Source organism: Centroberyx gerrardi, chromosome 3, assembly GCF_048128805.1.
Source record: "Centroberyx gerrardi isolate f3 chromosome 3, fCenGer3.hap1.cur.20231027, whole genome shotgun sequence".
Classification (NCBI taxonomy): Eukaryota; Metazoa; Chordata; class Actinopteri; order Beryciformes; family Berycidae; genus Centroberyx; species Centroberyx gerrardi.
The window spans coordinates 24,357,400-24,369,685 of NC_135999.1; the positions used below are offsets into that span (position 1 = coordinate 24,357,400).

Sequence of the window (12,286 nt, forward strand, 5' to 3'; positions counted from 1 at the left end):
CTCTGGTGATGGCAAACAGTCACCTCCAGCCACTGTCAGTGCACAAGATTTATTAATCTGTTTTTCCACCGCATGCCAGGTGGGCTAAAGAGAGGAAGAGCTCCTGGATTTGCCTCTCTGCAGAACTGGTGCTCTCCTCCGTACAGGTGGATCCAATTCTTTCCTAGCTTTTTGAATAGTTGCAATGAATCAGCCTGTAAAAACCCTAATGCGTTTCATATGGGCCAGGCTATTCTTATAGATGGGCGGACCCTTCGCACGACTTAAAAACAGAGCCCCAATGAACTGAAGTTGTGCAGACGCTGCTGTGGTATGAATCGAACCCTCAACTTAACACTCTGTTCTACATTAGTGGCTCTCAAAGCAGGGTCTGAAGCCCCCTAGGGTCCTTGAACAGTTCCCGGGTTAACACCAAGAAAAATGAGGCCAACTGTTAGATTTTATCATAATTTACTAACCAGTGCAATAGCTATAAGTATGCTGCAACTACCTATGGATTTGGGGGCCTTCAGTTTTTTAACCTATATTTACCCAGGAAATGTTATTTTCTGAGTATGCATGCTCTGCAAAGACCCTGTGAAACGCCATCTTTACTTCCTGGATTTGATGCATTTTGTGTTGAAGCAGCATGTTGGGGCGGGACATAATGCAGTGAGGGATCATTCAAAAGTCTAAACCAATGGAGTCAGGGAGAGAAAGGACATTTAATTGGATGGGAGAGGTGCGGAGGGGCGCGATTGTTAAAAAATCGGATGGTTTTATTGGTTCGAAATTTTTATTTACACCTGTTAGTTCAGCATGAGGTCACCATGAAAGATACTCAGGAAGTAAAAGTAATAGGAGTTTAATTCATGGGCACTGTGCATTAATACAGTTACATACATTCACACCTGGCTCTCCCATATAAGCACAGTCTTCTACTGCTGGCCATTGAGCAGATCCACTATATGGCACTATAATGATAGTCATTGAGGGACTAACTGACTCTCCGGCCACATTTTCTCAGCCCTTGTGAGTATTCAAACTGGCAGCCTCTGGTCATAGCCTCGCCTGCTTCTCAAAGTTTGACAACTCCTCCTGAGTTTACAAGTCCTCGCACTGTGGTGAGCGCTATTCATCATAACATCAGGCTTCTCAAACCGGGAGCCACGGTGTAAGATTTAATTAGCATAGTATAACTGTCGTGGTGTCAATTCCAATTTCACGAGAAACCACCGCCTCCGTAGTCCAACTCGGGCCTCTGGTCTAGGCATGCGGCACGGGCATTAACTCGAACAAGGCCCTAAATTGATCTTGACAGATTCAAAATGAACTACACTGACCCGTCAAGGAGCCAGACTGCGGCGTAACGTCTGCGCGGGAGTCAGAAGGCGGTAGGTAGGTAGGTAGGCACTAGGCAGGTAGGTAGGTGGTACAGAGGGTCCACAGAAAGCTAGTGTGACTTTGAGGAAGTTCAGGGTGGATGGGCTACACTGCAGCTACTGTGCATAACCCCCATGTGTCTGTCGGCCCTCAGGTTGAATTAACTCCTGTGTTGTCTGCTAGACAGGACCCGCTGTGGGGAAATCCAATGGAGACAGTATTTCACTGGGCTTTTGTGTGTCTGTGTGTGTGTGTGTGTGTGTGTGTGTGAGAGAGAGAAAGAGAGAGAGAAAGAGGGACGGAGAGAGAGAGACACTACTTCACCTTTTGCTGGCCTTGAGCATGTTTTTGTATGTTTCTGTGTGTGTGTGTGTGTGCAGCTGTGTGTGTGTGTGTGTGTGCATATCAACGCTTGTGTACTTGGAGGGTTGGTACAGTTTAATTGAGACACTATTTCACTCATTTGGGAGGGCAAAGGGGCTGGTTGGTATGACCCAGACAGCACAATAAGAAGGCGTAATGGAGATAGTATTTCACTCCATGTGTGTGTGTGTGTGTGTGTGTGTGTGTGTGTGTGTGTGCTGCTGTCATAGTCAGGGTGGCGCAGGCCTCACTGTGCTTATATGGGTATAAGTAGAGCTGGGGCCACATGCAGGGGGCAGGGGAGGCTCTCCTGCTGTGGTCTGCTGAGTGTCAACCCAGTAATATTTTAATGCCTGTTAGTGTAGTTGTTGTACAGCATTCTCAGTTTGGCATAGATTAAGCTCAGCGCTGCTTTTGTTGGAGCAGCGATCAGTTTTCTATAGTGCTGCCATTTTAGCAGCACACGTTCCTAAATATAAAGTCACATTGTGCCTGTAAAATACAAAAAAACAACAACAAATGAAGTTTAACAGGCATTTTTAATTGTTTTCACAGATCATGCTCCTAAATGTATTTCTTTTCTTTCTGTCTTGGGTCCCTACGTTTTTTTTTATTTTACAAGTACATGTGTCATTATTGAACCCTGGTGTTTATTTGAGATTGCTGTGAGAACATACTGTAAGTTGGCCCTGGAAAAACTAAAGATCCTAGATACTGCTGTAGGGCTCAAGATTTCAACTGGCTTTGAAACTTAGTGACATTTGCTGCTTTTAACACATGAAACTATGAGCCGTACTAATGTACAAACTCGGGAAATACCCGCTTATACTGTAGTATGTTTTATAGAAAAGACAACTTCCTCTATTTACCGTTACTGTTATTTTCCCTATGGTACAGCTCTATGATACAGGCATATTTTCCACATCATTCACAACGTGTGTTAATGTGACTGGTGTCTTGCCGGGAAATAAAATAGGGCGTGATGGTTTGATTCACTAAGGCTTCTCACACCACATTAGAAAGCTGAGCCATATGGCTGTAAATACATTAGAGAGGTGATGACTTAATTGTTGGACTCATTTGGAGAAAGAAAAAACAAATTTGTCTTCGCTTTCATTCTGCCTTTCTGTGTATATCTGTGTCTTGGAACACTCATTTCTCTTATTCTCTCACTTACACTCACAAGTACATTCTCTCACACTGGACCACACACTCGTAACAAAATTGGGACGGTTGCCAGTTTGAATCCCTGGGATGGCTAGGGACAAATCTGGGTATGGGTAGTATGAATGGGCAAAGCTCTCCTCTCCCTCAGTAACTACTATTAAGTGCCCATGAGCAAGGCACCGAGCCCCCTGTGGAGCTTCTCAGTGGCCAAAAGTGATTGTACTGAGAGTGTGTGAATGTGTGTTAAACCTTCCTCCCCCTGCAAATATTGTTCCATGCTGTCGCTGTAAATAGGAGCGTGTCTTTTGATGTGATACATAATCCCGCTCTGTTGCCTAGGCCTCGGCACACACTGTCATGCTAGCCGGTATGTGTCGGTATCACAGTGTGTTGTAGCCAGAGGAGTTAATGAAGCCTCATCTCTCTGTTTTAAGACTCGTGACATGCTTTGCTTCTCCTACTCTTTATGAGACCATAGTCCAGGCCTCCATCGATCCCAAATGTCACAGAGGAGATGCTTGGCGCGCCTCTGAAAGTTTGTAAACACCCTCCTTGCTGAAAAATGACACACGCTAGATGTCAAACTATGATCGATGGAGACGATTCGCCTCCCTGCGTTTTGCAAGTTTTTCGGTTTTGGTCGCCGCCCCAAAGTGACATGTGTTTTTGTAATTCTGTCAAGTCAGCGCAACGGATACCACAACGGAGTAGCGTAGATGTGACCACAAACTTCTCATTAGTCAATTAGAATAAAGCATGATCTCTCCTCTCCAAGTGACGTCAGGGTAAGGGTGAAGTAAGCAAAGTTGTAGCCAATTAAAATGCACAGCAATAATAATGTAAAAATATGCTGTAATGCAATACAATTAAATTCAGTTTTCAGAGCGTGGGATCTGATTGAAGGGCGTGTCCCTGCTCACTGTGCCACCCTGCTGCCTAAAGAAATGAGGGGGAGATGGTCAGGAAAAATGTGGACACAGTTCAGCATGTTGCAGAACTAATGAGGACAGGTTGCCGCAAAACTAGCCTAAAAACATGGCAGCAACTGTAGCTTCCTCTACCCATTTTAGTTTTTTATTTAGCCTTGATTTATCCGAGTTAGACCCATTGAGATCAAGGATGTCAGGGAAGCCAAGACAGCAGCAGCACATTTAATTACCGACAGAACAACATATTTCATAATGAGTAATAGACAACCTAGGAAAAAGTGGGGAAAAATAAAAGAGAGAGAGAGAGAGAGAGAGAGAGAGGAGAAACAGTGGCACAGTCCTAAAACAACTTACTCAAATCACTGACAGGTCCCAACAGATTAATCTTCCACAGTCCTAACAAGTGCTTTTTAAACCTCTGTTGATCTATGCTGCACTTCGAGCTCCAAAAGCACTTCTCTTACTCTAGTGTCCTCCCAGTCTTTCAGCGTCGGGTCTGGTTTAGTAATGAAGATCGCTTTCCAAGTAGGTGAAACTTCCAACCCACCATGACTCCACCTCAGATCTGTCTGTCAAGCCGGTACAAAGGAAAGCCCATACCATTAGAAGTGTTAGCACCTACTAAATTAATACGCGTGATTGATGCTAAAGCTAGCATAGATGCTGGCTCACACACAGTCACAGTAAATTGCGCTGCAGTTCAGAGACTAGCAACGGGTGACACATACTTTCCATTGTTGGGTGTAAATCACAATGTGGGAACGAGCTTTGAATCCAAGCACAACGCTATTCACTGTCATCCTTCAGGCTTTGTATAACTGTAAGATGAAGGTTATAGTGCTAATATACTTCTCTCTGTCTCTCTCTCTCTCCCTCCCTCTCTGTTTCTCTCTCTCTTTCTCTGTCTATGACTCTCTGTCTTTCTGTCCCTCTATCTCTCTCTAGGTTGGTGGTTTGTAAGTACAGCAGAGGAACAAGGTTGGGTGCCGGCCACATACCTGGACTCACAGAATGGAACCAGAGACGATTTGGATCTGGGCACTTCCCGGACTGGAGAAGGTTAGCGCAGTACACACACACACACACACACAGAGACACACACACACACACACACACACACACACACACACACACACACAAACTTACATTACTGGATTCATAAAACACAAACACATAAACGTCATTCTGCATGACTCATTACTCTAGAAATGTCTGTTTGGAGCAAGCCTTGATTTCATCATAATTGGGAGACGGTTTTGGCAGGCGGCGTTTTCTGTGCTCACATCTCAATCTGAGACAAAAAGCAGCATAGTTAGGACTAAACACACAAACCCACACACATACTTGCATGCATGCACACACTTCCAGTCACACATTAGGAGCCTTGAAGACCGTGGTCGCAGCACCACACAGAAATGGTACCAGCCCACAGCCAAATGCCTTTTGTCCAAACCAGGCTGTGTGTGCAGAGCAGATATTTTGGCACTCCAGAAAATTCCTTTAAACTCCCGTGGGAGGCTCGACTCTTGCAGGGAGCCTCGTTTTGTCGTGACCTCTTCCGCCCTAATGTTTAGTCTGACTGTTTGGAAGGGGCATTTCATCACCGTGCCATAAGCCCCTTTCTGCTTTGTGGCCCAAGGGGATGAAAAATAGTGAAATATAGTGCAAACACACTCACACAGAAGTATTCACACCCATGCGAGTATGGACGCACAAAGTATGTTTGCACATATAGTCATGCAGTCACACAAATACATAAACACATAAACACACACACACTCATTAACTGATGCAGAAGCACATATGCACACACTCATGCACGCAGGGTCACACACACGCACACACACACACACACACACTGTTTTCTATCAGCGGTACTGTGTGCCATAGAAACAGGCATGGTGTAATGGTTTAGTGTGCCACAAAGCGCCACTGGACTATCTAACGAACATCCTGTCTCTCATTAAGAAAAGCTAGCCTCCACGCTCCATGGCACTTTGCACATTCTCCTACACACACACACACACACACACACACATGCAAACACACAGCGCTATAATGCTGACAGTTCCTGCACAGCTGCCACAGCCCCTATTTCCTTGCTCTCCTAATTCTTTTCACGCATTTACACACTCTCTCTCTCTGTCTCTCTCTCTCTCTCACACACACACACACACACACACACACACTTAGTAGGAGTTGACTGTACCTGTGTAGTTCTCTCAGTCCCTGGAGCTACAATAACAGGCTGATGGACATGGAGCTTTAGTTGCCTGTGGATTGGACCTAGTCATTATGTTGAAAGGGACACACTCACATACCATTTGACATATATACTCTCATTAAGATGCACTGGCTTTCTCATTTTCTTCTTTCGCCGTTCACCCATGCACTCAAGTGAATTTATGCAGGAAGTGCCTGAGCACGCAGGTACACACACACACACGCATACACACACTCTCTCTCTCTCTCCACTTCCACTCTCTATCAGTGTCTCCCATTTTCCCATTAGGCCTGGTGTCTTCTTGTTTGCACACATCGTCGCTTCGTATTTCTGATCTCCCTCTTCCCGTCTCCTGTCGTCTCCTACATCTCATTATCTCTGCGCGGTCTGTAACCTAATTCCAGTGACAGCCCGGCTCACTGAAGAGGAACCGACAGACGCAGCCCGGCCCGCTGAAATTACCTCGAAATAACATTTCCCTTTGTGCCTTCCCTTAGCTGATATTTCAATTAGGAGGTCAACAGGAGTAGGGTGGCGGTTGGTGGGATGGAGGGGAAGGCAGGGAGGAGAGGAGGGAGAAAGAGCGGAGAGGAGTGGAGGGAATGACAAAGCAACAAAAAGGACATAGAGGGAGGGAGGGGCGGATGTAGAGCAGAGGGGAAGATGGAGAGATGAAAGGATGAAGAGAGAGACGCAGGGATAGGGAGAGAAGTGCAGAGGATGGAGGGAGCGTGCGATGGCCAGAGGAGGAGGAATTAGATTAGATTAACAGAGAAGAGAGATAGAAGACAAGTGTCGTTTCCATCCGTCCTTCCCCTCGTTAATGTCTTTCCTCTTCATGTGGCCCGGGAGAATGCATTAAGAGAGGGAAATGACTCATCATGTCGAGATAGGGAAACATAACCACAAATGACCGCTGATTTATCGTATAGACTTTGAACTAATAAGCAGTGCAAGAGGTCGAACACCGGAGACACGAGAGTTCAGAAGACAACAGCTTCAAGATTCTGTACAGTCCCGCGGTGCAATATAGACCTAATTAATTATCAGTGTTAATGAATGTGATCTCTGCTCTCTGGCTCCCTAGTTGATCAGCCGCCCTAATCTCTTTTATGGAGAGTACAGGGATATTAGGCTCCTTGGTGTGCTAGTTAACATTTGCAAACATAGCTTAGAACATATATATGTAATATGCACATATGTACATGCACTCCTTATACAGCAGTATGCTTTATTAGGTTTACCTCAATAGTAGCTGGACTCTGTGTGTTCATTGGTTTGTGTCTGATGCTTATTGCTATGCGTTCTGCATAGGGGAATTATGGTATGTGCTCCCGCAGAGCTTTAAGAGCCCTGCATAAGCGAAATACAGAGTGTGCTTGTACACCAGGCAGTACGGTAGAAGTGAAACCAGCTCTAGGTCAGTGTGTGATACATTCACAGACCAGGAAGTAGCTTGGTGATCTTCTAACTGTAGTAGCTAAGTAACTAAGATTCTCAAACAGGTGGAGTTTTAAAGTCAACGTAGCTTCACTCACTCCAATCATGCATACCCCCCTCCCCCCACCCACGCACCTAGAAAGCATTAGCACACTTGCTACACCTATGTGTTATCTTAGGATCATATAAACATATAACTTCATTTACATTGCCATACATCACTGTTCAGTATCACTTCAGTCCATGCAAAGTAATCAATGAAGAACCCAAAAGTAAGGTCTAGTGTTGTATTGTGTCACGTGGATTCATTTGCATATGAGAAGAGAATCTGGAGTTGTGTGAAAACTTGCAAATAAGGTGTGAAGATTCATAGTTTTATTTTTGTTAAGTGGATACTGCTCAATAAAGAACAGACGTGATTTGTACAAAATGAGTTTCTCATATGCTGCACATTGTGATGAAGCGCCCACGTAGAGAGACGAGTGAAGTGTCTGACTGATCTGAATTTGTCTCTTGAAGACCACAGAGCCATGATGACGTGGTAAACAGGGGAAGAGGTTTGGCACTGTAGTGATTTACAATGCTAACAAGCTAGCAGGGGTTCCAACACATAACTACTGAAGATGGGGAATAGAGCTTTTTGGAGATGATTTCTAATGGAGAGGATGTTTGATGTTCCCATAAAGAACCTTAAAGTTTTACTCATAATAGGGAAATTTGTGTCCTTCCATTTTCTTCTCTTGTGCCCATAATTTTGGATTCATGAAGCCATAATAGGTGTGGCACACTTAGAATATGTGCTTTAGTTGAAGGACCAGGCTGCCAGGATTTCAGTTACCAGTATCCAAATGCACTTAAGCAACAGCAGAGAGCATAACATCACAGTACGGTACACACTATAACTCCTGTCTCTGTTACGAGGGGAATTCTCCTTGTCAGAGGGTGGGAAGGACAGTCGCTCTCTTTGTCTGACTTGTAAGGAAATATCTACTTGTTTATGACAGAGCCCTAGCTGTCTTCATGCCAGTCAGAGTAAAACCCCATATTGGACCATCACTCTTCCAAGATGCCCACTGGATGGCTTTGATGATATGTGTGGGAGAGGAAAATGGGAAAAACATGTCATTATTTGCTGACGGCCAATGCGAGCTGGACGGTTTGTGCTATCATGCAGTCGTCGTGCGATTTTTTTTATTTGTGTTTCAAATTCATGAGGGGGATGGTAGAATGGCACAGCAGCGTTTTCTCTCATGTATTCCTGAAAGTAAGGGGGATGCAGGTCATGATGTACGTGAACAGAGATGGCCTCCCCCTTTCACCCCCCTCAAATCATTCCTCATATGCCATGTTATGTTGCTGCTGGTTTGTGTTTACTCAGTAACTCCAGTTAACTTATATAAGAATTCCTACTTTTCAATTAACATCTACATCTATTTGAAATTGCAGAATGTGTTTTGGACTGTGTAAACCTTTGAGCAAAAAACAAAAAAATGACAATGAAAGTTGGGATGTTTCCACAAAACAGCAGCTAACTTGGTATCTTAACATTTTGCTAATAGCTACTTCGCTAATATATATTATAAAGCTTTTTTGCCATTGCAAGGGATAATGTACTGGCTTCACACTTGACCTCGAAGTTGTTTATTTGCCATCTTCCCATGGGAAAAAAAAAAATCCCTGCTACTAACAACAGCTTTAATGCCTTTGTTCAGTTTGCTAATTCATGCTTCTTACCTCCATGTTTGTTTGTTTTCCCTTTTGGTTGCTCCTCATCCTCATTAGTTACTAAGAGACGCAAAGCGCACCTGAAGAGGCTGGACCGCCGCTGGACCCTGGGGGGCATAGTCAACCGCCAGCAGAGCAGAGGTGAACACGCAGGAAACACGCACACACACACACACACACACACACACACACACACACACACACACACACGCGGTCAATACAGAGTTATACGTCTAGATATCCCGCAGATGCACTCATGGATGCACATGGACGTGCCTGCACACTAACCCATCCATACTAACCCACCTACACACACACACACACACACACACACACACACACACACACACACACACACACACACACACACATACACACACACACACACACACTCACTCACTCACTCACTCACTCACTCACTCACTCACACCCATACCCACACACACACACACCTACTCCACATACTGTAACAAACCAACTCCATAAACCCCCTTACATGCAGATGAACAAGTAGGCAAAACACACATGCACACGCACACACACACACACACACACACACACACACACACACACATCGTACGCCATTATCTGTATGTATACACGGATGGATACATGCACACACACTCTCTCTATCTCTCTCTCTGTCTCCATCTCTCTCTCTCTCTCTCTCTCTCTCTCTCTCTCTCTCTCTCTCTCTCTCACCACAAACCCACACCTACTTCACATACTGTAACAAACAAACATACAGCAGAACTCCTGAGCCTTTCCAGCGGCCCCTCTCTCCCACACTCTCACATATTTTGTGGTCTCATGGTAAACAACCTCATTTACATCCTGGACAGTCCGCCAACAACAACTGGCCTCCAGTCACCAGCAGCAGCAGCAGCAGCATATTGGGTGGCCATGTTTCAGCTCACACAGTAAAACTTCAAAACTTACACCACCAAACTTGGACACTCTTCTTCTCACACTGAGCAACAAAATAATTGGACTACATTAAACAGATTTAGATAATTAGGGCTATTCGCCTCCCACAGCACAAAAGCAACAACCTTGTTGGCTAGTAAGTCCTCTGAACATAAATGATTGTGCAATGGCGTTGCCACTTAATTAAAGTAAGCTCCCTTAGGTTTTAGATGCTGTTACATTTTAATGACTCTTGCATGTTGTTAGCAATTCTTTTGAAAAAAAAGGGCGACATGAAAACGTTCTCGCCTGCTTTTCGTATTTTCGTATTTGGCAAGCTCCCCATGGTTTAGTCGAGTCATTATTGCATTGCTTTCATACCGAAAGAGCAACATGAGTCTATGTCTGAAAATACAAAGTCACTTCTCATGGGAGCGAGTCGGCACTTTCTTATCCAAACGTGTCTCAGACTGTTGGTAAGGCACCTGTCTGGTTCCAGGATTACTAAGAGCTTCCAACAGACGCCTAGTAGTTTTATTTTATTTATGGAAGCTGGACCTGCGTAACCTCTTTAAAACCTCTAACACCCTTTGTTTCCCATTATCATAATACAGCCTGGCTCAACTCGCTTGAGTTACCGCCTTTCCTAGACCAGCCGGGAAGGGGGCATAGATTAGTGGTTCATTGGAGGAGATTTAATACACTCGGGTCTTCTACTCTAGAGGAGCGTATAGTGACTTATACAGGTGAGAAATTCAGTAGTGAGTATTTAGGCCCCTGCTCTGTGTTTTTTTTTATTTAGTAGAGTAGCTGCAGAGTAAGTTGGGGGTTTAGTGCCTTGCTCAAGAGTACCATACTGCCCTACAGCGTCAAATAACAGTAACAACGTTTTGTGTGTTTTAAGAGTAAAATGCCAATAGGCCAGTGTCAACAAAAGTGGATGTTGGGGCAGGAGATACATTTTGAAGTCATTTTTCATTACTCATGCAGTTGCTACTCTCTGGCTTTGCAGGGCAGTATAGTGGTAGCTGTTGAGAGAGAGAGGGGAAATGTTTCTTATTCTCTTCCCCCACCCAGCTGATTTGGGGATTCAAACTGGCAACCTTCAGGTCACACTTCTCCTTCTCTAAACGTTAGGTCACCACCACCTCACGATGCTTTAAATGACCGAATGGTTAGGGCTATTAAAGGATTGCCTTGAAGGCCATCTACAGTATATCATCATTCATGGAGTGGAATTAAAGCATGCAAACCATATAGCTAGCGAGGGGCATAGTGTTAGCCAGAGCTTGTTCTTAGCCAGGTCTGCAGCAGTGTTACCTAGCTATGTCTCCCGGAACAGTAAGGCTTGGCTGGAATGAGCCGGTGGAAAGTGTGAAAGTGGGGCAGAAGCCCAATCTGTGGACTGGTTTTAATCACACAGACCTCACAGCCCATCAACTTCTGTAGAGCATGGATGAGTCACCCGGCTAGCTGTCGCCACCAGAGAATGAGGGCATGAAACACTGTCGGAGGCCATGTTCCTGAATTCCAATATCACGCACTAGCACTTTATTTCCTCAGGCACCTGGCCTTGTACATTCTCAGGGCAGAAGTGCCATTTCAGCTCTGTGTTTTTATTTGACCTTGCTTTGTGTTCTTGTGTTGTATATTATGTGTGCATTCTTTTAATGTACAGTATGTACCTAAATACATACACATACTTGTGAAAAATGTCTTTGTACAGTGGGATTTGTAATCACTGTGAATTTTACATTCAGTGTCATGGAAAGTGGTCTTCCTCTAACATTGCATTAGCGCTTGGATACCACAGTCAATTATTGTATGTCAATACAAACGCACAGACCAGACTTGCAGGGTACAACTAAATTGCTCGTAACAAAGACTCATATCATTAAAAATCAACATAGCTAATATCATGACAGGCTAACAAAAATACCAAATACTGTAATGGTGGCCAAAATGCAGAAACCCTTGGCCATGTCTGAACACACCCTGTTTGATGCAGTTACCAGTCTTTTAGAGTTTTCTGATGAAAGGCAAGTGACTTGAAATCATAGGCTACATATTCAAGAAGCTATATATGAAATTTCATATCAGAGTGTGCGTCCGGAACGATGCTGTGTGGATTTGGCCACCGTTACGAACTGGCTCACAGACAATCCCAAAA

The 12,286-nt window shown here is 44.4% G+C and overlaps 1 protein-coding gene across 1 annotated transcript in view; it reads left to right on the forward strand.

Moving 5' to 3' along the window:
• Positions 1 to 12,286, forward strand: part of sh3pxd2aa (SH3 and PX domains 2Aa) — a 32,224-nt gene that overhangs the window by 10,375 nt on the left and 9,563 nt on the right. The window contains exons 2-3 of the mRNA XM_071921093.2: positions 4,767 to 4,880; positions 9,268 to 9,351. Of these exons, the coding sequence (XP_071777194.1) occupies positions 4,767 to 4,880; positions 9,268 to 9,351 (198 nt within the window). The remainder of the gene's footprint in view (positions 1 to 4,766; positions 4,881 to 9,267; positions 9,352 to 12,286) is intronic.